At 35.4% G+C, this 26530-nt stretch overlaps 2 protein-coding genes across 2 annotated transcripts in view; both read left to right on the forward strand.

The window, feature by feature from the left end:
* Positions 1-11648: 11648 nt before the first annotated feature.
* On the forward strand, positions 11649-18959 carry LOC113234038. The gene is made up of 4 exons (XM_026469261.1): positions 11649-11693; positions 13156-13300; positions 15935-16504; positions 18703-18959. Exons 1-4 carry the CDS (start codon positions 11649-11651, stop codon positions 18957-18959), a joined length of 1017 nt encoding a protein of 338 aa, XP_026325046.1.
* The window catches only part of LOC113234185, a 278589-nt gene continuing 270914 nt past the window's right edge, over positions 18856-26530 (forward strand). Inside the window, exon 1 of the mRNA XM_026469470.1 lies at positions 18856-19148. The gene's annotated coding sequence lies outside the window, so the exon portion shown is untranslated. The remainder of the gene's footprint in view (positions 19149-26530) is intronic.

Raw genomic sequence — 26530 nt, forward strand, 5'->3', positions numbered from 1 at the left:
ATAACAATTTCGTCATTTATTATATACAAAGTGGAAAAAAATATGATGCATTTCTGTCATTTTTGTTACCTTAAACGCCTTGAAGCCTAAAAAATATTTAGGTACAAATAGCAAAAATATTATAAGCGCCAAAAAAGCTTAACATCCATTGTTAAAAAAATTGCTGCTATACAATCGGTTACGAAATTCATTATTACAATAAAAATTTAACTAATTAACTATTCATATTGTCCTCATGTTAAATTATAACAATTACAATTATGCTCCTAAACCGAACTATTATGTCCATTTTTAATTATATGTATATAAACGTCTAAGTACTCTTTTCATTAGATAATAAGTTAAAATAAATTGGTACAATAATACAGAAGAAGACTGGAAACAAAAACTAGAATTAAATTATATGAATAAAATTGAATCTCCACGGCAAGGTGCCCAAGAAGCTGGCAGCGTTCCCCTTTGCATTGCTATGCTAATACATTGGGCGAGGTAGCTGCCTGGTTTCCTAGTCAGTTTATTAATTTTTTGGATAAAATTTTGTACAGATGAAGGGCACCGGGACTCCACGGGCCAAAAGTTTCGACTCCAAAGGGTTGAAATAGGTAGTCGGAGCCGAGTGTCTTGATACTTATTAGTCTTTATTCTTTCCGCCAGCTCAGCTGCGGAATCAGCCCTCTTGTTGGTGTGCTGAAGATGGGATGGGGCAAGTGTGTCGGCGCACGTGGCATTCCACACCAGTGCCCGGCCCATACTCCAAGGGATAAGTGTCATTCCGTCCGGGCGTTTGCCTTCAGTTTGCGACATGTCGCTTGGCTTGAGTATAAAGGTCACGTGACCGCTACATTCCTTGGATGATGTCGTTAAGGAATATAGAGAATACCGGGAGATACGATACTTTGAGTAGCACTGCAACTGCTATGGACAGGCGTGTCGCTTAATAGCAGGCGCACGATTTATTCGTCCAGTCACTTCAAAACAAATCATAAAAGAAAAAACCTGACCGGTCCATTTTACGCCACAAAATTTTGTCATTGCTTGATAAAGCATAGTTAACAAGAACGTATTTAAAATTAATGACGAAATATAAGCTTTGTTACACTATCGGTTCGCCGATAATCACAATGCAGAGATTATCAAGAGATTCGAAACGCGTTGTTGACTTAGAAAAAAAAACGAATTATTCTTGATAAATCATCACTAAGACTTTCTCAACCGTTCTTTCGTTTAATAAGCAATTTATCACGCTTTCCATTCAATAAACCCATATTTATATACAATAGACTTCGTGATATTTTCACAAGTTTGCATTTGAACGGGGTATAACCTAATTTTTTTATTATGTTTTATTATTAGACAATAAACTTTTTTTTTCAAATTAAAATCTTAGGTGTGTAAATAAAATTTCCCGTTACCGTACTTCATAAAACAAATAATAGTTAGTCAATACACAGTCCCACTGTTGGGCATAGGCACAATAAGAGGGCTAGTTCTGTAGTTCCCACGAGGACACAGTGCGAAATGTGCTTTAGTTAGGTACCCAAAGAAAAATACACCCCATAACTTAGCAGGTGGTATTTATAACCGTCCGACATTTAATTATATGTGTTTTCATAGCAATAATATGAATAATAGTGTGTCAGACTTGAATAACAAGATCTGATATCCCTGTATTACGTAATAACGGAGCAAGAACTAATTTAGAAAAGTTCATTTCCTAAATTGGTCTAACCGGAATCCTGTCTGGAGCTAAGCACTGGACAAAGTGCTCGCAGCTCAATAGAGCCACTGAGGTCAATATTGTTATGATTAAATACACTACTTCTATTTAGATTATATCCTCTAAGGTACACAATTTATTATTATTGTAATAAATTTATTATTATAAGTTCTTTTGGGCTACTAACAGATTGAATGCATGTTTGCACTTAATGCGTGTAGTCGTAATAAAGCATGCGGTTGCATGAAGTTGATAACGACTTCACGTATTAATTGCATGCAATCGATCTCGGCTGCATGCAGTCGGTTTCGATTGCATGCAATTAATGCTTGAAGTCGTTATCCGAGACCTCGACTGCATGAAGTTGATAACGGCTAATTTGACTCGAAATATGTACCTAAATAGTACTTATGATTAGGGGTGTTAGGATGCCACCATAGTATCAATACCTACTCAAATGAGTAGTAATCAATTCGTCATGCGATACTAATCAAATGAGTACTTCAAAAGTATGTATACTTATTCATATCCATACTTTTTTAGGAGATATAAAATATGTCCATACTTTAGATTTTGGCGGCGCCATAATAACAAGAAAAAGTAATAAACTTTCTTTTCCTTGTTTAAAGTATTATAGCTAAATCGATACAATCGATAATTCCGCCAATCGATCGAGATTTTGATCATTGATTGTTGCTGCGAATTTGTCGTAATAATACTTAGTTATTAAAACATTAATTTATATAAAAACTGTAATACAAAAACCCACAAAACTACATAATACCCGCCATTTCACTTTGTGACATTCGCTTGTTCGCTGAGATGTACGTAATGTATGTACCCATTCATCCAAAAATGATCTAAAGGGACTTAGATAGACTTTTTTACTTTAGTACTTCGCGGTTTGTGTTTACTTGTTGCAAAACGGTGAAAATGGATAGGAAACATAATTTGGAAAAAAGGTGATCTATTCCTGGGAAGTGTGATTAAGGTTAAACATTTACGCGTGCGACTTTCGATTCGATACCGATAGTATTTTCTTTCGGATACCCAGTAACAATCGAAAAAAGGGATTCTATACTAAAACTAATCGGTATCGAAACAAAAGTATCGAGTACTTACTCGTATTTACTTGTATCGAATCGTCCCTACTTATATTCCCTCTTAGACCACCTGACATCCACACTATACGTTTGGCGCACCTGGGTAACAATCGGTGAGTATACTTCTCCGAATGGCAAAAGCACTAAGTACAGTGTCTGCCATCGATACGATAAAAATAAGAATTGAATTTGAATTCACAAGCTAATAGAATCATTCGAAAGTACTCTTTCGAGATATGAATTTAAACAAATCAACATCGGCTCATGCAAAACTTAATAGGCCAAAAGTGAAGCCAATTGGTCTATCGATGCATTTGTTTTGTTACACGTAACAACGTGTTACGTGAAACTGGGTTAATGTAACAAATGTAACGAGATGCTTAAGTTACATTTACGAAGATGGATTGTGGAGTAAAGGAGGATGTAATTTTCTAACTTTGCGATTGGGTAACTTGCATGTGTTATGGTTACTAATATTGTTGTGAAATATTGCGAAATGTTTTCTTTAATGACTATCTTTGTGAACGATATTTAAGTATGATGAAATACTTCGTTAGAGAGGGCTTTTATTATATCCTTAAAAAAATCTTTACAGCTATATTGTATTAGCAGTAGAGCTCCTTGTGAAAGAGTTCGTCCAGGGAAATACTGCCACCTTACCTATTTCTGCCGCCAAGCAGTAATGTCAGCATTACTGTGTTCCGGTTTTGAGGGGTACTTGTTTGACTTGTCAACTTACGTCTCAGAGTGACGGGCGTAGTGGCAGTGCCCCTCAGATCTTTGCGATTTAAAGCTCTGAGTGGCAATGCGATTGTTATGGACAGCCGTGTAGCTTATCACCAGGTGCACGACTTGTTCGTTCCTTCACTTGAAATTATGAAAAAGAAGTTTGTAATGAATATCACAATGTTTTCATTGCCTTAGTATTTTCCACTTCACTAGTTTGTTATTATTATTGATACAAATACAGACCGCCCTGCCAAGCAAGTAGTCCTGGTTAGGTATACAGATCGCTTTTCCAAGCAAGTAGCCCCGATTATACACATACTGGATCGAGTACAGTCAGATCGAAGGAATTTTTCTTTGTATTTATTCGGTCCTTGTATCAATAATCATTTAAAAAGTTCGTTAAAATTTAATTAAAAATTTAATTTGGATTACTAAAATTGCTTTTGCGAATTTTCAACACACTTTCAAAGCTGTTGTTATTTTTTGACTCATTTCGGGTCTCGCACAACAAGACAACCATAGTTCCGTGCCCTTTAATACAATCTTTTTCTCATAATAACATCGTTGAGACAAGAGAATTGTAGCACAATAACAGGTCCAGTAATACTGGTGGTTCAATGTAAGGTATGATCGATTAGTGCGTACGAGTTAATTATTTTGTCATTATGTAAGTGATAGTAAGTAACAGAACCCAGTCTAATAGAGCGGTGAGTGGCGCAGCATTGCCTTATTGAAGCTTGTTTCCAATCTCTAAACGAAGCTATTATGTATAGTAAAGTTAAATATCGAGTACAAGTTACAATAAAATTGTTTATAACAAGCTGTATGCAAAGTAATCCGCTTTATGACACGATAACTTCAGTTTCTACATTTATAATTCTTTGGAAATAACCTGGCAGTGATGGTAGTCCAATCGTTAAATGGTTTTTTAAATAAAAAATCTATATTATCTGATGAAAAGTGACGATGAGGTCGACTATGGAGCATGCACATCTAAACAATGCCTATTCATTCTTGCCTTGAAAAGGCCCAAGTTATTAGTTAGTTCAGAGAATAAGTCTTCAAGCACATTCTCCAAGATGTATCTGGTTGCTTCTTCATTATGAGATCCACGCTTCTATTGACTTTAATTACTAAGTTTAAAGTGCGTATATTTGTGAATCTTTAATAGCAACACTTCTTGTTAATGATGAAGGAATTTTCGTTTATGATGAAACCCGTAAGACCAAGAAGGTTCACAATCCTTAAGAAACATGTAAAGTCCACAAATCGCATTGGGCCTGCGTTACGAACTATGGCTTAAACCGTTTCTTTACAGGAGTCTCTCGCAGTGGGAATTATAATGGGTTGGTCATATACCACAAATATTTCTAAACGTGATAATAGAGGTTAAAACATGAAATTGTCGTTCTAAACTACTGGCCACGTTCAAATTAAATAAAGTCTTTTTAGTGTAAGAGAAAGTTGGCATAATACCTTAAGGCTTCTAAATTTAAAATTTTGGCGGTATTTATTTGTTTTTATTTGGTCTATTTTGTACTCGCTTTGAAATCAAGCATTGATGATGCTTAAGTTTGTCTAATTATTTAATACGAGTTCCGACGCGGCACTAATGTAGCGTAAACAACTCGGAACGTTAATGACGTGTATGGAATGGATACATCTAACGCACGTTCTTTGCGTTTTTGGTTTACCTGGTTCCGCAATGAAAATTTTAACTTTGCAAATGAGCCATAGCGTAAGGTGAAATGTAATGAGAAAATAATACAATGATGTGAACTGTTGAAACCGACCCATTATACGTAAAAATTAGCATCACAGTTTTATGTAAGAAACCTAGAAACCATATTCATTGTGCAAAATTAAAAAAAATTAAACTAGAAATACGAGTGCCGTACGAATTGGCTCAATGATTACAAATACTTAGATATGAAAAGAGTTTTAAAATTTATCTTTAACTTGTGATAAAAATGGATTGTTAATGATCATCCCAAACATGGTTTTTTGCGCCTGTAAGCAAGACTCCTGTGTCTTGACAGTTGCAATACCATTCAGAGCTTTAAATTACAAATTTAGAATAATAACGCATAGAATGATAGTTTCATATCAAATTCATGTAGGCTAGTTTTAGTAGTAGGTTAATTTTCGGTTTTAGTGAATATTTATATAAAAATACAAGTTGCAACGCGTTACTTCCTTATGGAATGTGAAGTTAGTATCTATTTTATGTTTGTCTGACGTATTTTTAAACTCATTTACCGCACATTTCGTCATTTGTAGCTAAAATTCTTGAGCTGTTCGCGGTGCAAGTTGACCTTGAGCACTGAAGACCCGCCCGCTCGTGTAGGCCCTTTGGGAGCGTTTCAATTTGCCTCACTTAACGTGTGCGGACTAGGTTTCTATGCGTTATTATTCTAAGATTACAAAGATCTCAGGGGCACTGTCATCTGTCACCCGAAGATATAAGTTGAAAATTTCCACGTGCCTGTAATATCACCAACACTCTTACTCTTCAAAACGGAAACGCCATAATGCTCCCATTACTGCTTGGCGGCAGAAATAGGTAAGGTGGTTTACATTGACGTTAAGGCAGGTGGCGGATGCGTTTGACGATCAGTCCCTATCAGCCGACTGTCCATGCCTATCAACTGTTACGATCGCCCCAAATACAGACAATGATGCATGTTTTATGCGCCTACATTCAACGTATGCTAAAATAAACGGATACTTTTTTGTTTAAGTTTTAACAAGCACGTAATACTTACCTACGTTAGTAAAACTTAAATGGGAAACAAGTCATATAACGTCGTTGTTCTACTTCAAATTCGAAAATTGTTTTTAAAGACAGCTGGTAAATTTATTTAGGTACATATGTAAGGTATATATTATTATGTTTTTTCTGTATGTATATTAGGCGTAATGTCGATTTCGTACCGAAGCGCAGCAGTCCTTTTACTTTTCTTTTTTCACAGCTTTTGCGCAAGGAATTTTTTTTCTTCATCCACAGTTTTGATAATTTTATGCAAATTTTTTTGTCTTTTCATTAGCATATTTGCACGCGCATTTTTCAAAATGTCTTTTTCATTTTTTTTCCTTTTTCACAGTTCGCACATTCACGTGAACAAATTTTTACAATTGAACATTTTACCACAGACTAAACATTGTGTATCCTTAATTATCTCAAGTCGAAATTCGAAATTTTGGCTTTATCACGACCTGTAGAATTGTATTTTTATGCTAGTTTCAAATTATGTGCATCTTGGGAACGGCCGAGAAATTCCATTTGGAAATTGCATAATTGGAGTAAATGGCAAGATTGCCAAGAAACGAATGCTCCACTCGAAAAGAAAATCTCGTGCTGTGTCCTTCGTCGACGTGGGTACAGTAAAAAGTCATTCAAAATAAGTTATTAGCAGCACGATTACCAAATTAAACTACTTGTATATTTATATACATTTTTTCCTTAAAACATAATTTATTAATACATCGCATTATAAAAAAGTTATTAATTGTACTGTAATTTTTGATATACACACATCAAAAAAAGTTTGCGATCAATAGCATAAGCTCCTATAATTCTTTAAATTTAACTTTATCAAGATAAAATCTATGTTGTATGCTTTCTTTAAATAGGAATACCCTGTTTGAAATTAAAATATAAAACTATTTTTTATTATTTATTTAAAAAAATTGAGCCATTAATCATAATGTAATAGTGATAGAAATTTCATAGAAAGAAAAAGACTGTTTAATTAAACTTAAACAACAATTTATTATTAAAAGGTGTGAATTCAATATAAAATAACTCCTCCCCTGGCTCGAATACATGCGAAGATCCTCCTGGGCATGCTGAGGATCAAATTATCCAGCATTTCCTGGGGTAACCTATCCCATTCTTCAATAGCGGCTTCCCTGAGCTCTGGAACTGTCTGGCGACGTGGCTCACGGTTCCATACTGCTTGTTTAAGAGCATCCCACGCGTGCTCTATTGGGTTTAAGTCGGGCGAGCCGGCAGGCCAGTCTAATCGTGTGATATCGTATTCTTGAAGAGCAGCATTGACTCGTTGAGCTCGATGTGCGGGCGCATTATCATCGACCAGTACAAATTGGTGCCCATGGTTTACTCGGAATGGTCTGACGATATCATCAATAGCAACTGCTTTGTACATGTCTGCTGTCATGAAGCCCCGATACGGGATCAAAGGCGTTCTAGCTCCAATCATAATGCCACCCCAAAAGGACACCGATTTTCCGCCTTGCTGAACTGTTCCAGTGGCAGTTCTTTATCTTTCACGGTCGCCTGGTCTTCTCCAGACACGGACACGTCGGTTATCTGGATGAGTGCTGATTCGGGATTCGTCAACGAAGAGACAGTTTTGCCAAATGTTTTCGTCCTCACCTTCTTCATTTTGCCGAAGTCTAGCCCACTGCAATCTTCGTTGTTGACGTTGCCGGGAATTGAGCGGAGCTCGCCAAGACCTCCGTGCTCGTAATCCAGCCTGGTGCAAGCAATTGCGAACGGTGTGCGTGCTAACTTCAAGCCCAGAGGCGGCCCTGACTTCTGCTTTTATTTTAGTGGCGTTGATTGTTGGATCACGGGCTGCCAGCAATCTAATATAGCGCTTTTGGGCAGCTGTCAAAACAGTTGGGCGACCGCTGCGGGGTCGGTCAGCTAAATTCCCCATTCCGTGATACCTCTGCAACGTAGCCACGACACAGGATTGGGATATAGCAAGTCTGCGTGCTATTACTCTCGTGGTGTATCCTTCTTCCCTCAAAGTTACTATTCTAGCTCGTAAAACCTCTGATAATCCTCTTGGCATTTTTTCAATCACAACTTTCCGCGAAAAATATCTTGAATCGCTTATAATTGACTAAATCAGATTTCTGAATGAGCCATAAGCTAGGACTGAAAGCCTTTTTATATGAAAAAACAATTGAACGGGGTCATTGTTTTATGTTCTAATTTATTTTTAAATAAAGAATCTAAAAAGAAGAAAAAAACATAATATAATCTACAGTAACAAAAAAGATTTCAGTTTTTCGAAGTGATCGCAAACTTTTTTTGATGTGTGTATATCAAATACATATTTTTCTTGTAACCTTTTGACCTATGTCTGCCTGATTACCAGCACACAGTTACAGTTAATAAGTAATAAACATATGTAAGTTTAGGTGTTTCATGTAGGTAAGACGTAAGGCGACAAAAAAGCCGTTGAACATGTGCAACTCGCTAATAATAACATGCATTAACATAAGAATCGTGATTACATAAAAAGTTTTATGATCTTTAATAAAACTTGTTAGGTTTTTGTTTCACTCTTTTTTTGGGATTTACTTATGCAATTCGCTAAAATTCTAATTATAAGGAAGTTTGCTTTTATGCTATTACTCATTTTTTTTTTAATATTAGACAACATCACATGCAATGTTCTGATCCCAAAGTAAGTAGCTAAAACACTTGTGTTATGGAAATCAGAAACAATTATGGTACCACAACACCCAGACCCAAGATAATATAGTTAGATTCTACGCTGACCCGGTCGGGGATCGAACCCGAGACCTCAGAGATGGCGAAACCATGAAAACCGGTGTGCAAGCCACTCGACCACGGAGGCCGTAATTTCATGTTGAAGTCTCCATCTGCGTCTCATTTGATATATTATTCTGAACCCAGCACTTTGGTTCACTGGTAGAGAATGCCTAATGACATTCAGTCCGCCATTTGTGCTGTTTTGTGTGCAATAAAGTTTAAATTAAAAAAAAGAACGTGCTAACACTCGCTGCATTCAAATAGATTTCTGACTGTATTTCCACATTTATGAGTCAAGAGTTCGTCCAAGGAAGTACTGCCACCTTACCTATTTTTGCCGCCAAGCAGTAATGTGAGCATTAGCTATGTTTCGGTTTTGAAGGATACGGGTGCTGGTGAAATTACAGGCACAAGGGACTTCTCAACTTGTGTCTCAGGGTGACAGGCGCAGTGGCAGTATCCCTCAGATGTAAGGGATTTAAAGCTCTGAGTGGTACTGCAGCTGGCGTGGACAGGCGTGTCGCTTAACGCCCGTGCACGATCATAAAAAAAGCATTCGCGTGTTTTATTTTTAAATGATGAAATGCAAACAGCATTGCCTATCATCATGAAATACGACACAAATTTGGAAGTTTTTCATGATTTATAAACCTAAAACTTTCCCATATGTACCAAAATGAACGTAAAATATTATTTTTATAATGACCATAGACAATGAAACATTTTCAAAGAAAAAAGTTCCTTTTTTAAACTTTGCTAGTGGCAACAATCGTACGGAGTTTTTGGCCTACCCATTAATGCAATTCGGAAATGTCTTGTAAACGTCATCAACAATTATGTTTATAGGAATACATAATTTGATGATAGAGAAAGATTAAAAGATTTTATTTACAGGTAGAGAATATTCTAAGTATATAAATATTCTAAGAGGCCAAGTTCAAGTTTCCAAAAGGTTATGGGCCCAGCATGACCTCAATTCGCCTTTGAAAACCGGTGGATGGCCTCCTCACAAAGTAGCGCAATTATTTTTTCCCCAAAATTGATTTTTTAACAGTTATCAAAACAGTCAACATAGTGCAATAAAAGTATTCCAATTACTTAATTTATAGCATCAGCGTTCACAGAGCGTACTAAATCTCAATTACTCAGATTATTGTTGCTTTAATACGAATGGGTTTGCGATTCAAATCCTTTTACGAAACCGATTGCTATCAAACGAACAGCGTTTGCTGTTACAGCTATTCTTTTTAAGGTGAATGCTCTATGTTATTGTCCAATTGGGTTTTTTTCTATGTATTAGCATTATTTTTTATAAACCCATGCTTGGATAGATGCTGTAGACCCAAAAACCGCATCTTGTGGTATACATTGGTGTAACGCCACATCTCCACAATTATACTTTTTTTTAGTTGCAATAGAGTTCGTCCAGGCAAGTACTGCCACCTTACCTATTTCTGTGGATGTGAGCATTCTGTGTTCCGGTTTTGAAGGGTAAGGGTGCTGTAAAATTACTGGCACATGGGATTATCAACTTATGTCTCAGGATGACGGGCGCTGTTGGAGTGCCCCTAAAATGTATGTACGGACAGGCCTGTCGCTTACCACCAGGTGCACGACTTGTTTGCCCCGTCACTTGATATCATAAAAAAAGTTAGGACGCTTTAAATAGTAATAGTACGAAATAAAAGATTTATTATGTAGTTGCAGGACGTACTCGCATTCCAGTTTTAACCGACTTCAAAAAATAAGTAGATCTCAATTGGAATATATTTGATTATCACTAATTTCAGGTTCCTTACCACGGTATGACTTCTTTTTATTTTCCCGATACTTCGGAACGGTTGCACGCTCGGACCGGATTCTTAGTGCGTACAGTAATAAAAACAACCTCAAGTTCAGTTTCGCGTATGGATACAGTGAGTGTGGTTTGTGTGAAATGAGTGACAATGGTAACGCCACAACAAATCGCGATGAAGGTAGTAGTCGTCGATAGTGCAAGAGGGTAGACAGATATGCCTGCTCTTAAAGCTGTCATCTGCCGCCGTCCAGTCAACCCGTGACCATGGAGCGTGCAACCTTTCCGAAATATCGGGAAAATAAAAAGAAGTCATACCGTGATTAGAAACCTGAAATTAGTGATTTATTTATTTATTTATTTAATTAAATTCACCAACGCTTAATACATTCGGTTACAACAATATTTTACACACATTCGATAGGGTGTTACAGTTAAAATGCTTAACCAATTACAGGTGAACATGCCATGATGAGAGTATGAAAGTTAAGACAATTATTACTAATTTACTGTTCTATTTTTTTAGAGTACTTATATTACATATGTTTACTGTATTAATAAATTAAATTATAAAATAACAAATTAAATTATAAAATAAATATAATATAATATACTTTACAAATAATATTCACTTATATGCCAAAAACCGCAATATTGACTTCCTGAAGCGAGGCAATGAGACTGCGAAGATATCCATTTCAAGATGTAGAGCATTGACGAGGCTGGCAAATCGAGCAAACGGAGAATTTGAACCGAGGATACTTTTGCGCAATGGGGGGTGAAAAAGATTTACGTGATACCTTGGTAGACGAGAGGGTATTTTAAACTCTATTTTAGAGAGAAGTTGCGGACTATTAATTTTATTGTTAATTAGCTTATATAAGAATACTAGATCAAGTATTTCACGTCGCAAAGATAAAGGAGATATTTTGAAGAACTTGAGACGGGTGTCGTACGAGACACTCTTTTTACCCAAACCTCGTAAATAACTAAGATGCCATAAGAACCTTTTCTGAATTCGTTCTAACCTAAGAGAGTGAACCGCATAATGTGGCCTCCAAGCAATACTCCCATACTCTAAAATAGTCCTTACAAAACTATTGTATAATAAAATTCTAGTAGATGGCCTTCTAAAGACTTTGCCAATTCGTATTATAAATCCCAGCATCCTAGATGCTTTTTTTATAATTTGTTCCATGGAGGCAAAAATGTGAGTTTTCTATCAATTGTCACGCCCAAATCTCTAATACTGTCGATCTCATTTAATGTAACACTACTGATATTGTATACAAACCGAAATGGGTTGTCTTTACGAGTAATTGGTATGTAGAAACAGTGATAATCATTTAGTGAATAACCACGAAAGCCTTAAAATCTATATCGACTATATTTCTTTTTGTGTGTATGTTCCGTGATTACCCTGGCATCTGTAAACCGATTTTGATGTTTCTCTTTTGTTGTAAAAGGGGGTAACCCCGTATTGGTGCCATTTAAATTTGAAGAAAGTATTCCACCTCTAAGAATGCAAACTAGGGGATGAATCCGGTTTCGCGCACTTTCCGCTAACGAATTTCAACAAAACTTGGCAATTAAGAGTAATTCCAATAACAAAGTCGATAAGCAAACTTTTGAGGCCAGTTTTTATTTGATAACAAAGTTATAATTATTACTTTTTTTGCATCATAAATAGGGATTTATTAACAGATTTGATGTCTATTGTAGGCTGGAATACCAGCCACACAGCCTCTAAAAACTTCAACGTTTCAATAAACATTCGACTATTCTTTTCTAAACTTAGCGTTCAGTATTATTTACTTAAGTGTGTTCTAACGATTTGCAATGCAAAGTAACGAGTCATGAATCCACGGTCAGAGCACGCTCGTTACTCCATAATACGATTACGCTCTTTTTTATTTGCTTTGCCCAATTAGACTTAAAAACTCACTCTGCTAGTAGGTCAGGAGAATGACTTCGTTTAAATGTAATACAAGTTTAGAACTCTCGAAAGATAATGTTGATTTAAAAGATAGAAGCTTAAAACATGTGGTATGTGCTTAAAACAATATGCAGGTTGATTAAGTAAACAGATTTTAAAGTTATTACTCTAAGAGGGCGGACTGACTGTCGGGTCTCCTTAGAGACCCATGTGACATATAATGAATTAACAATGAACACGATTTTTTTTTATTTGGGTTAACAAACATGAGACACAATTAAAACTTATAACAATTTTTTTTACAGTAAATAGGTAGTGATTGCAACATCGTTAAACCTCTAGTTCATCATCATCAGCCAAAGCCTGTTTTCTCCCACTGCTGGGTATAGGCCTCCTGAAGTTTGTGCCATCCACCACCACGGCCCTGTGCTAGCCGTATCCTTGACGCTTGACGCTCCGCGACCGCTAAAAAGTCTACACAGAGAAAGTGAGTGTTGTAACTTTTATTAGTTACCTAAAAAGATTCATAAATTCCTGCAAAAAGTTTGCATCAATATTAAATTTCTCTTTAGAATAGTCCGTTTTAACGTAGATAATATGTTCACCGATCGCGTGACTCATTCTATATTAGGGCCCCATTACACTCGGTTTTGGTGGGTAATTATGTTATAATTTAGTTTGGGTTTCTATGACTACATAAATTTAATTTTTAGCATTAGCATCTATGTAGACACAAGGACATTTATATGCAATGAAATGAGAATAAAAGTAAGATTGTATTGTATTGACAGAGTAAACATAATAAAACTTTTGTGTGATTTTATTGTTTGATTTTATTATTGTAAATCGGACGACTGAATAATTATTTTTACTGACTTTCCATGTTTAATCATTAGGAAAGTAATTGTTAAATAAAAAATAGATAGTTTGTACACCTATTTTAAAACTTTTTAAATTTTTTGGTAGCTATATTTTCTTTCTATCGCTTTTACGTACAGTAGATGCCTGATGATGATAAGATACCTGACCCTCTAACTATATATTTGGTCCTGAGTAGATCAGTGTGAAGAAAAGTGTTAAACAATTTAATCTGTGAACCGTAAAATTCATTTTGGTATGATTTCTTTATTGCATCCTTAAGGAATGACGTTTTAAGATTTTATTTTTCCTTTTTTTTATAATATCAAGTGACGGGACGAACAAGTCGTGCGCCTGATGATAAGTTACACGCCTGTCTTAAACAGTTGCAGTGCCACTCAACTCTTTCAATCGCAAAGATCTGAGGCGCACTGCCACTGCACCCGTCACCGTGCGACATAAGTTGACAAGTCCCATGTGCCTGTAATGTCACCAGCACCCTCACCCTTCAAAACCGGAAAACAGTAATGCTGACATTACTGCTTGGCGGCAGAAATACATAACTTGATTTTAATTACATTACATAAATATAAAAGCTGGAGACCCTTTACACTTGCTCTAGAACCAAAAGGAGTCAGGTATCTTAGAGCATCGATTGTAGGCACACACACTAAAATATGTTATTTTGTCTTTACGAGAGAAACTAGTGTTCACTTTTATGTTAGTTACTGGTAAATAGGAAGGATAGTTTACACTAATGTGATCCTTACTTGTAGGAACACTTTGTAATTACCTGAAAAACCTACTTCCTTAGATATATACGAGAGAAGAAATAGTTTCTTCGGACATCATCACAAGTGCAATTTCCGCATGTAAATAAGCCTATGTAAAAGTTTTATATAAACACGCAACACGATGTTACGTAAAGAGCTATTTGAATCTCATCTCGGTTATAATTCTAGTGCAATTTGTTGCATCCGGCGACTACATCGGCGGTATGAATATTTTTGGAAATAGAGAAGATTGGAAAGTGAAAAGTACATCGACTGTGAGTGCACAGTGTCGATATGTCGTATTAATTAATTGTAAGATCGTTGCATAAATTACCATTTCGTGTGACAAATCATGAAACATTTAACGCGTCGCTAGGGATGATTTTTGTTTATTTTGTCCCACTATTCATTTATTAAAAACGAATGGAACAGATCTTAAATATTAATGTTTGTGAGAGACTCCTCTAAAGCCTGTATCACAAGCCTCTGAAAGTTTATTTATTATAAATAAATATGGTTACGGATTAATGTAATAAGTTTGTATGTGCATTGTTTGTGTGTGCTTGTTTCACAAACATACGCGCGTGTTTATAGGTGTATGTGTTGTATATGTGTGTAGTTTTGGCAACAATGTTACACGACATCGTTTACTACTCATTGTTGCATTTCTTACTCATCATTATTATCCACAGTCTGGCTTCACTCACTACTCGACATAGGCCTCCCGTAGTTTTTGCTATCCAACATGATCTGGCCCTAGTTTTGCTCATCCATGAAACACGATTTTGAGAGTGTCATATTCATCTCTCTGCAGGACGTCTCGCGTTTCTATAAGTACATCGCGGCCACCATTTGGTTGTCACTTTACACTATGATTTACTATATATTCTGTTCAGCTCTCTTTTAGCTTCGTTGTCTAATATCCTATGTACTGGACTTTTGTTCGTTTTAGTATTTTATTAGGGCAATAATAGGGAGAAGTTTATTCTGATTTGGACACACATCCAAAGTGACTAGGGATTTTATTGAAATATTTGACTACCCTATTAAAGTTAAATGAAAATAAAGTATATGTATACATTTACTAAATTATTTATTTAATTACATATTTTTTAAATCATGAAATTGACAAAAAAAACCATTGTCTTTCAAATCTTTATTTGAGAATTTATTTTATTACAAACAAAATTAAAACCATTTGAAAAACGTACATCGTATACATATACAGGTTATATAGTACACGTGTTCTATTTAGTTCAGTTCATATAAAAAAAATCATTGGTATGTGTAAAATACTTATTTAATACAGAGGTTTTCTTGTAAAATTTCGAGGTAAGTTTGTGTTTTTTTTCTATCGTGAAAATATTTAGGAATCGTGTTTTCACACCGCACACTAATTGAGTGTGCCATTTTGTCACTTAAATATGCTGTTGATTACTATATCAATAGGAAGACACCCATTTATGCCTGCTTTTTGGACTTGTCCAAAGCTTTCGACCTAGTGTCATATGACATCCTCTGGACAAAACTGAAGGATGCAGGCATATCACCTGAAGTAGTTGGTGTCTTTTCGCATTGGTATAGTAATCAAAAGAATGTGGTAAAGTGGGGAAATGCACAATCTGATGAATGTGTTCTGAATAGTGGTGTAACGCAGGGAGGATTAACTTCGCCGAGACTGTTTAATCTTTATGTCAATAACCTCATTGAAGAGCTGAGCAGCATGAATGTTGGATGTCGCATAGATAATGTAAGTATTAACAACATTAGCTATGCGGATGACATGGTGCTGCTCAGCCCTTCGATTGGAGGTTTAAGAAAACTTTTGAGCCATTGTGAGGCTTATGCTGTGCGGCACGGCTTAAGGTACAACGAGAAGAAGAGTGAGTTTTTGTTATTCAAAGGCAAGATTAAAGAGCCGGCCTATGTACCTCCAATCTTGTTGAATGGAATACCATTGAGGCGTGTTGCACAGTTTAAGTATCTAGGCCATATTGTGGCGGAGAGTAGAAAAGATGATGAGGATATGGAGAGGGAGCGCAGGGCACTGTCGGTTCGAGGTAATATGTTGGCTCACAGATTCACGCGATGTACAATTGGAGTGAAACTTACGCTCTTCAGAGCATACTGCCAAAGTTTCTACACGTGTGCTCTGTGGTCTAATTTCACACAGAGATCGTACAGTGCCTTGCGAATCCAATATAATAATACCTTTAGGGTCTTGTTGAGGCTTCCACGTTTCTGCAGCGCATCTGGCATGTTTGCGGATGCTGCTGTTAAGGATTTTTATGCCATCATGCGCAAAATGTCTGCAGCGGTGGTACAAAGGGTGAGGGGAAGCAATAACAAGATCCTAAAGTTAATTGCAAACAGGATGGATGCAGCAGTTTTCCAGAGGTTCACCGAATTGCATGTACTGCGTGCGAATCGGTGAGCCGCTTGGACAGCCGGATCCGTCTCATTTTATTTTTATTTTTAATTTTATTAATTTTAGTTATGTAATTGTACTAACCCTAATAACTAACATAGTTATAAGTTGTTATGTTACTAACCTACTAATTTATATGGATTACTGTGGTCCGAAATAAAAGATTTTTATTTATTATAATTACATATATACTCAATTTTACTATGTATATTTTTCAAAATGATTGATTCAAACTGTCTGTGTTATACGGAATCAACCAAAACCATTTGTGATAGTATATGTAGACTCTTAAGGGTAAGAATGCGAGAAAATATGTCTTCTAGTCTACACATACAAGATTATTGTCTTTCAAGTTCAAATGTAACAAGTTAAAAAAACATTTGACATGAATTGCAACACTTTAAGAATTGCAAATGAGAATTACTGAGCATTGAAGATGAGAAAAAAAAAATTAACCTTCGTGTATGTAGTGGTTGACGCAAGACTTGAGTTTTTTATTTCTTTCGTGCAACAGAACTCTAATAATAACTGCACATAATGCGCAGTTAACCTTAGAATTTATTTAAAGAAATTAACTGTAAATGTATTTTTCGTGAAGACTTGTGTCATGTTTGATTTTTTTGGGAAATATCATAACATTGCCGTTCTTAAGTGAGTGCTGTTGATTCCTCTGAAACTTTGTACAAAAAATATCAACGATGTAACAGTAAGAAAAATATTTAATTAAATTAATTTGTTTTTCTCACAAATGATTCTGCCGTGTCGAGCCAAAACAATGCCGTTAGAGGTGGCGTTTTTAACTCAAGGTCTATCATGTTATGACATTTTATAATTTCACCTACTTTATCAATGACGTTTTGTTTCTATCGCCTACGTGTGAATAGTCCACCATCGATGTAGACACTATCTACTTGTAACATGCTTCTCATAGATAGGTATCGTATACGTGCTAGGGAAAAATGTAGAGATTGCCTCTACTTATGTTTCGTCACGTTTCTTACTTACAAGTACACGTAGAGTGGGATAGTGCGGAGGGGCTTCAAATTAAAGTCTCAAGTTTCTCTGTTTCTCAGAAAGTTTGGTAGAGTTTATGTTCGTTTATAATAATTATTGGTTAGTAGCGTCGTGCATTATACAATAAGTTCTTTATGAATATGAATTTATCGTACCACCAGTTTGGGATCCAGTATTTCTGCTGATGAAAAATCCTAAGTAGACATATCTAAGACTGCACTACTTGTTTTAATTGATCCTTATTACAATTATTACTTAAGAAGAAAATTAAAATCCGAATCCGACCGGATCGAAGGAATTTTTTCTGAGTGTTCGATCTTTGTATTAATAATTATAAGAAAATTAAATGTAATAAAAAAATTGTATTGTTAAAATAAAATAATTTTCAATACATGTAGCCTAAATTGGTATCTTTAAAAAAATTAAAATAAGATATTTAATTAATGACTTTTGTAACTATAGTGAAATACATATATATAGTGAATACAAAGTGGTTTACATTAATATTAGGTATAACTGATTGATGACTTTACCATCTCAGTCTGCCGCCGTGACTATGGGACATGTAAAGGGCCCGAAACGTTAATTTGTTTTAAAAAACAAATATACTCGAATTAGATCCGAAAATTCTGCTTGTGGTAAAATACTGATTTTTCATTATTTATCATATTAAAGTTTCTCGGTTGAGACTTATTAAAAATTGATCTCAAAAGTTTACAAAGGTTTCAAAGAGTGGAAGTTTCAAACTTTCTAAAATAGACCTGAAACTTTGTTAGTTAACTGTTAACAGCAGTTTCAGTAAACATTTTTAAACAGTTGCCATGCAACAAGATATTCTGCAAGGGAATCGCTGTGGTTGCGAAACGGGCTGGCGGCGCGGCGAAGGTGAAGGCAGGCTGCCAGTCGCTTGCAAGAGAGAGAGGCGGACGCACGACGCTTGCGCCAACTCCTACCACACACTCGACTCGATAGCAACTCGCCGCGCGCGCACCTCACGCGCTAAGTGCATTGGCTCCCGCCTGCAATTACAAATTATAAAAAAAACAAGTGATCATGTGACAAGTGACAAATAAACAAAATAGTGCAGTGTTACCACGAGATATTTCCAGTGCGGAGATTGTAAGAATTTTTCTCGTTATTTGACATACATATGACGTGAATAACGGTGCGGGGTCCGACAGTCGATCGAATCGCTAAAATCGAATAAGTGTTAGTGTTTTAAAGCAGTGTACCGGATTTTTAACGGACTTGCCCAAGCTCAGGTAAGTTGAGCGGATGTTTACAGTTATAGTTATTGTATAACTTGCCCGGGGAAAGCCTCTTAAGGGGCCGGTGATTGAGAGCTGACTAATCATTACTATAAACTTCATGGTCTTGAATATTAAGCCTTAATTAAGATCTAATATATTTATATATAAATTTTCTAATTGTATTTGCGTCCTAAAAATTAAAAATGCGTGCGGTCGACGAAAACTTATTGTTTCAATGAGCGGTGTCAAGTGTCTCAATGGTCTCAACAACAAGTGTTTATTTGGGTTTCGTATTTAAATTTGACATTACCTTAGACAGATATTAACAAAGTAACGAAGCGGTGAAACTGCAGATATGAAAAACATAATTTATGACATTCTTTATTCTATTAATTGACTGCTTAATATACACGACGATACAGAATTTGTGAAAATTAAAAACCTGTTTTCACGGATCACGAGTGGCGGTTAACTAAAAACTATACATTAAAAAAATAATTATTTTTTTAATGTACTTGAATAAAACATACATACATTGATATATATGTATGTGAATCATCACGCCTGTCTTCCACCGGGGTAGGCAGAGACCATGGACCTCGACTTGTCAAGCTCTGGGCAATATCTTTCGTCTCCTCCATTACCAACAATCTCTTCAAAAATACCCGTTTCTTCTTCTTTCTTCTTCTTTAGCCAAGCCTTTTTTAAAGACATCCCAATTCTGATCGAGATAATATGTACGCTGAGGTTTACCTCTTCCTACGCCTCTATCCACTCTATAAATTTGTGCCATTAATCTATCAACTTTCATTATTTCTATACGACCAAAGCATCGAAGCATCCCCTTTTCAATCCTGGTCACTACATCATCTTTCATATCACAACGCTCTCTTACTACACTTGAATTAAAGCTCACATTTTATTGAATATTACATCTTTTTTCTTTATTTACCATTTAAAGTTCTAACTATATTTTATCCCTTATTCCAAGTGCGTAAAGAAAACACAGGGGAAACCGAAAACCGAGCGCGTTAAGGATTGCGTTCAGAATAAACAATGGGTAGGTGAAAAGGATCAGAAAGGTCTCTGACTCATCTGACTCGTGTACCACGGCTTCTGGTTAGAATAAATTTACCTTCGAAATGAGGGCCGCTGATCAATACAATACGAGTTTGTATACAAAAAGGCTGCACTAACAAGAGATACGTATATAAACACCTGATTATACACGCTAAAGTAAAAATTGTATGACAGTTGAACAACACGTCTCGTACGTCGAAATTGGGGACGCTAATGCTGCCGCTGTTAGTTGAAAGGGCGCATGTGATATTAAAAAAAAATCAGTAATATACACTGCTGTGATCGGTAAAGAAACGCCGTTCTGTCACTATTTTTATGTTTTCCTAGAAGGATAAAATATGATGATAGTTACAGCAAGAGAAAAGTATTTTATTTTCCATTTAATTTCTTTAAACATTGTTTTCTTCCAATTGACGGCGACAGTATGTACGTATAGAACTAGTAATTCGTGCTCGTTTTCGAGTTTGTACACTTTCTTATGTTACAACGTTTACATCGAATTTTACTAGCAGTAGAGTACCTTGTGGTTCGAGTCCTGTCAGATCGAAGGGATTTTTGTTTGTGTTCGATCTTTGTATTTTATCACCTATCTGAACTAAAAGAAACAATTTTCAACTTTCAAAGAACATAAGAAACACCTTGTGAAGAGTTCGTCCAGGGAAATACTGCCACGCTACCAATTTCTGCTGCCAAGCAGTAATGTGAGCAGCAACAGATTACAGATCAGAATATATATCAACAAAAACTATTCTACATGAATAAATATAAACCTGCAATCCAACTACAGCTATACACAACACTTTAGTAAAAACAGTGGACATTTAATACCTAGAAGAAATTATGTAAATATGCGTAACAAATAAAAAAAAGAGAATAAAAGATATAAAAACAAAGCTTACGTAACGAAATTAAGGTGGTGGATTCGAATGTCTTCTAAAACAGTTACAACTACCATTACACAGATCATGATCAGAACAGATGTCATTGTAATATCTATACATTCTGGATATTTGGGTTGTTACTCGAGACATTGTAACGTAAGCATTACTGGCGCAATGGCACATGGGAGTTGTCAATTTATTTGTCAGGGTGACGGGCAGAGGACAGGCTTACTTAGATTAAGGACATAAAAAAAACAGTTTCAACATTCAAGCTTGAAGTCGATATCGATAAGACTTATCGATAGATTATGGTACAACACTAAAGAAATCCGCCATTTTACGATTAGTTCGTCTCTTGGCTTGGTACCATAAAAAAAACGTCAAAACTGCCTATGAAAAGTTTTATTTGAATACAAAGATAGAACACAGAAAAGTTTTTCGTTGACCCAGTGGGACTTGAGTCCACGTCCATGCTGCACCGTAGCATTGCTCTAACCATCTGAGCCATGGGTCCAGTTACCGAGTCGTCGAAATTCTCCTGTGTTTTTGTTATAGATCTTTGTACTAAAAAATATTAAATTCGCAATTAAATTTATCTGTGTTTCATATTTGTATTCATAATTATAACAAAACTAGTACTACTAAAATAATATTTTTACTGTTTAATACACATAATTGTTTTCATAAGTATTCTGACACATGTGTTGAGAACAAATGAAATTACATAGGTATAGTTTGAAGTTAACAAAAAATAATAAAATAACATTATTATAGTGATTGTCACCTAAAGTGACAATACAAAATAAAAAATAAACTTCGAACAATTTGCAGACAATGTTACATAAAACAATATTTCTCTAACTGAGATGTCGAAACGTCGGTTACTTAAAGCGTAACGACCGAAATATGCAACAATAGATCATAACATTATCATATCATAATAATATGACTTACTTGCATTTGTACGTAAACGTTGTATATCAATAATTTTGTCAGCTATTTGGATTACTTGTTCATTTTCGTAGGAAGCTTGTAGTCATGACAGTACTCATATGAAAAGCATTTTAATTTTGAAATTTCTCTCGAGTTATAATCATCATTAAAAACGAAAATAGAACACAAAGAAAAATTTATTTGACCCTACAGGACCAAACCTGTGTCCTGACACCACGGTCTAAAGGTCGAGTTTAGTAGGTCGACGCAATTCTTCTGTGTCTGTTGGAGATTTTTGTATTAAATCGGCGTTCGGCGCCGTTCCCTCTAATTCTTTGGCTCAATTAATATTGAGGCGGAACGGAATGGAAGCGACTTGTAACTATATTGCAAATAGCATAATGAACTTTATGGTCAATTGTGTAACATATAAACTAGATACAAGGCAAAACCTCCGTGTATGCGCAAGGATTCCGCTTTCATTCCGTTCCGCCGCAATATAAATTGAGCCTTAGGTTTTAGCGTTTAATTAATAACTTTTGTAATTTAATGAAAATAGGTTTGCATTAATATTAGACATAACTGATTGATGACTCCAGTCGATATTACCTCAGCTCGAATTGAATTTTTTCCCGTAGTTATATTTCATAATTAATTTTTTTACAAACAAAATTATAGCTATCGAGTTTTTAGGTTTTCGCGATTGTTACACATGGGAAATGAAACTATTTTTCCGGATTTAAATCGCGTATATTTGTTTTTTCAAACAAACCGACGTTTCGGGCCCTTTACAGGTCCCATGGTCACGGTTGACAGTCAACAAATTATAGCTATTTGAAAAATGTATATCGTATACTATACATGTTCTATTTAGTTCAGTTGATATAAAATAAATCATTGGTATATGTAAACTATCTATTGAATACAGCGGATTTCTTGTAAAATTTCGCAGTAGTTTGTTTTTTTCTATCGTGAAAATTTATTGGAATCGTGTATTCACATTACTTTATATTTTTTCGAAAGTGATTGATTGAACACTTTGACTGTTACAGAATCAACCAGTCATTTGAGTTTGTATAGACTCTTAATCATTTCAGTCAGCCGTGACCATGGGACTTTTAAGGGCCCGAAACGTTAGGTCCCAAAAGAAAGTTTCATTTAATCTGAAACTTTTATATAAAATAATCGTCAAACCATACAGGGAAAGTTGTTGAGTACGGGGTCTCACCTGCATCCAATATTCAGGGCATAATCTAAGCCACTAGCGCAACAAAATAATGTAATGTAATGTGTGTCGCGCGTGTATACTTAAACGCTGTGGCTAATTTTCATAGGCGCGCGTTGAAGTCTTTTCGAGAGAAATGTATAACTGCGATGTTTATTTGCCGTATCAATTACATGTTATTTAGATTTATGATCAGAACGAGTAGAAATATGATGATAGTTAATATCAATGTGATATCTTGGGCCTAATTTTTTTTTACAAATCAGAGTGTTTTAAGTACATTAGTTTTTTGAGCTTGTACTGCCACCCTGAGTTGCATGTTGTGTGCAGGTCATTAGGGAGGTTTTTGTAACCTGCCTTTTATGTCTGTATTAAACGAATATGTATGCATGTGTTTTGTATGTCCAATGCGAATTTCTTGTGTGCAGTAAATGGTATTTCTATTGTATTGCGTTGTGTTGAATCGTACTATACCTTCCCATTGAGTTGCGGCTATAGAGTCGCACCCCATTTAGCAATTAATGTTTTGACACTTAAGAATATCTATTCAATCTACGCGTATATTATGCAATAAGTGATTGTAGAAAACTGACTTTAGCTTGGCAAGAACTAAATTTTAAGTTGTTATGTGAAAAAATCTATTCTACGTTTCCCTTGGGCAATAACAGCACCAACTAAAGGCAACGCGTGAATGTAATAATTGACGACCTCGGTGTCCTTACGGTTTGCATTGTAGACGCTGAATGTGGAGGTCCCGGATTCGATTCCCGGTAGAACTAATTTGAGAAATACACTTCTCTAAATTTGTTCTAGTCTGGATGTTATTGCTTATAATACAGGGAATTCTGCAGTTTGTGACCAGGTAATTTGTGTGGTTATCTGGCACATTATTATTATTAATTAGGCACGTCTATTAACTTCTTGTGCTGCGTTTACTGGTAGTAACGTTCCACTGAATGAAGAACGTTAAATAATAATTTTCCCTTAGAAGATAGAAGATTTCGTGACGAGATAAAAGATATTATCAAGTCTAGAGATAAATTATTTTGTTTACTTTTTTATTTGTTACACAATTTATTGTTTATACTAAATATATGAAAGAAAATACCAAATCTAACAATTTTAAGGTTCTTTTGGTACAAACAGTCATTACAATATTTGTAGGATACAGAATAATCTCAGTACAGAGTACTAAAAAACCGGACTCAAAAGTCATTTATCCCCTAGTTTGCCATCCTAAGAAGTGGAATATTTTCTTCAAATTTAAATGGGACCACTTCTGAGGTACCATCTTTCCAACAAAAAGAATCATCAAAATCGGTTCACAATAGCCGGGGCTATCGTGTAATGTACATTAAAAAAAACATTCAGTCGAGAACCTCCTCCTTTTTTTGAAGTTGGTTAAAAAATTGAAAATATACTACAGACAACGAGTATAGAAATCACACTTAAAAATTAATAATATAGGTTAAAGTGGCTTTGATATATAAAATAAAACGAATAGTTAAACCATATACCTAGGCTTAAACAAATTTAAATCCTTATTCTCGAGAATCAAATGCATAACTGTTACGCCGTAAAAACATGCTACATGATTGCTTGATCAGTTAACAACATAAGTTATCGTTTAGAGCATAAGTTTAAGAGTTGTGCAAAACTGCGCAATGTGGTGACAAGGTATGATGACAGTATTGCGAGATTATAGCTTATTATCGGTACCATTTTACCATTGGCCACCGCAAGAAGGAAAGAGATAAATGTATACACACATTTGTCATTATGCATGAGTTGTGAAAGAATTTACTTTCTCGTAAGATAATAAATTAAATGGCGTAACACAAAAAGACATGTTTTATGTATGTTTGCGTATTTAATTGATTGATTTTTGATTTGTTGATTCAGAAATTGGTAGTTTAAAAATATGGACGTGATAAGGTCACATCAGCAAAAAATTATCATCAATATCGTTTTTAAGCTTAAAATAGGACAGTTCTATAATTTCATATAATATATAATTTGTTTTATCTTTGACGTACGATCATATGTAGCTTTATTACATCAATGGTATGTTTATTAAAACGTTCGTTATTGGCTAAATTTAATATTTGTTGATCAAAGTGATTTCGGTATTACATAATTTCTTTTTCAATTTCAGTGAATGGGAAGTATTCTTTGTCACAATTTTGGTTTCAATAATATTTCTTAGCATAGTGTACCTACGGAAATAGTGTTCAGTTAAAATATCCAACGTAAACATTGCTGTTCTTATCGAGTGACGACGGGCGCGGTGGCAGTGTTCTGTCCTTTGTGATGGCTATAGTACATTTATGTACACTGCCTCCGTGGCCGAACGGTTACCATGCCGGACTGCCATGCAGAGGTCCCAGGTTCGATTCCCGGGCCGGGAGAAATATTTGTATGACCTACAATTATTTCTCTCGTGAGTTTGGGTGTAATTTGTGTGTGTCTATGTGTGTGTCCATGGCATCCGCGACACAGGGTTTCCCTAGTGCGGGGCTATGTTGAGTGTGTGCGTTATTTATTTATTTATTTATTTATTTATTTAAAGTAGAAGAATCGATAACACTAAAATGGCAATACCAGGCAGTTACGAAGGGAGATTAAAGAGAGAAGCGGTTTAAACAGACGAAACAGTTTTTTTTAAAACAAATGTACCAATCTATCGCCCTATAATAAGCTTTATAAAAATCGCCTGTTCTTTGTACTATTTCAATAACAACAGCTACTTACATCGACATAGCATACATTTCTTATCAAAGTATGCTCAACGATGCTTGTTTGCACTTTCATAAACTTTGGAATACCTCAGACGATACGGGTGGTTTATAGTACACGATAAAAACTTGTATAAACTTGGCCTTGTTGTCTAAGAAAACACACCGTGGGGATAAATGGGGTGTAAAAATTAGATATGACTTTCAAGGGAATGGAAGATACGATTAAAGTGTCAACTGTGTTCTAAGGTGAAGGTTATGTGACCTACAATCTTTTTTAACCAACTTGAAAAAAGGAGAAGATTCTCAAATAGACTCGTCGGCCAAATTCCTAAACCTCGTAACCGCCATCGATGTGAACTATAGAGTTCTTATGCCTGAACAGAATTACTAAAAATAATTATAGGACAGTCTATGAGTCTATGATTATACCTTTAGTTTATATGTATCTAAAAACGGGTCTACAAATTATATTATGAGCTTCATACGCTGGATAATGCGCTTGAAGAGCAAAAAAGGGATTTCGTCCAAAGCCGATAT

This window comes from Hyposmocoma kahamanoa, unplaced genomic scaffold (genome assembly GCF_003589595.1).
Source record: "Hyposmocoma kahamanoa isolate Upper Pololo Valley unplaced genomic scaffold, ASM358959v1 81, whole genome shotgun sequence".
Taxonomy (NCBI): domain Eukaryota; kingdom Metazoa; phylum Arthropoda; class Insecta; order Lepidoptera; family Cosmopterigidae; genus Hyposmocoma; species Hyposmocoma kahamanoa.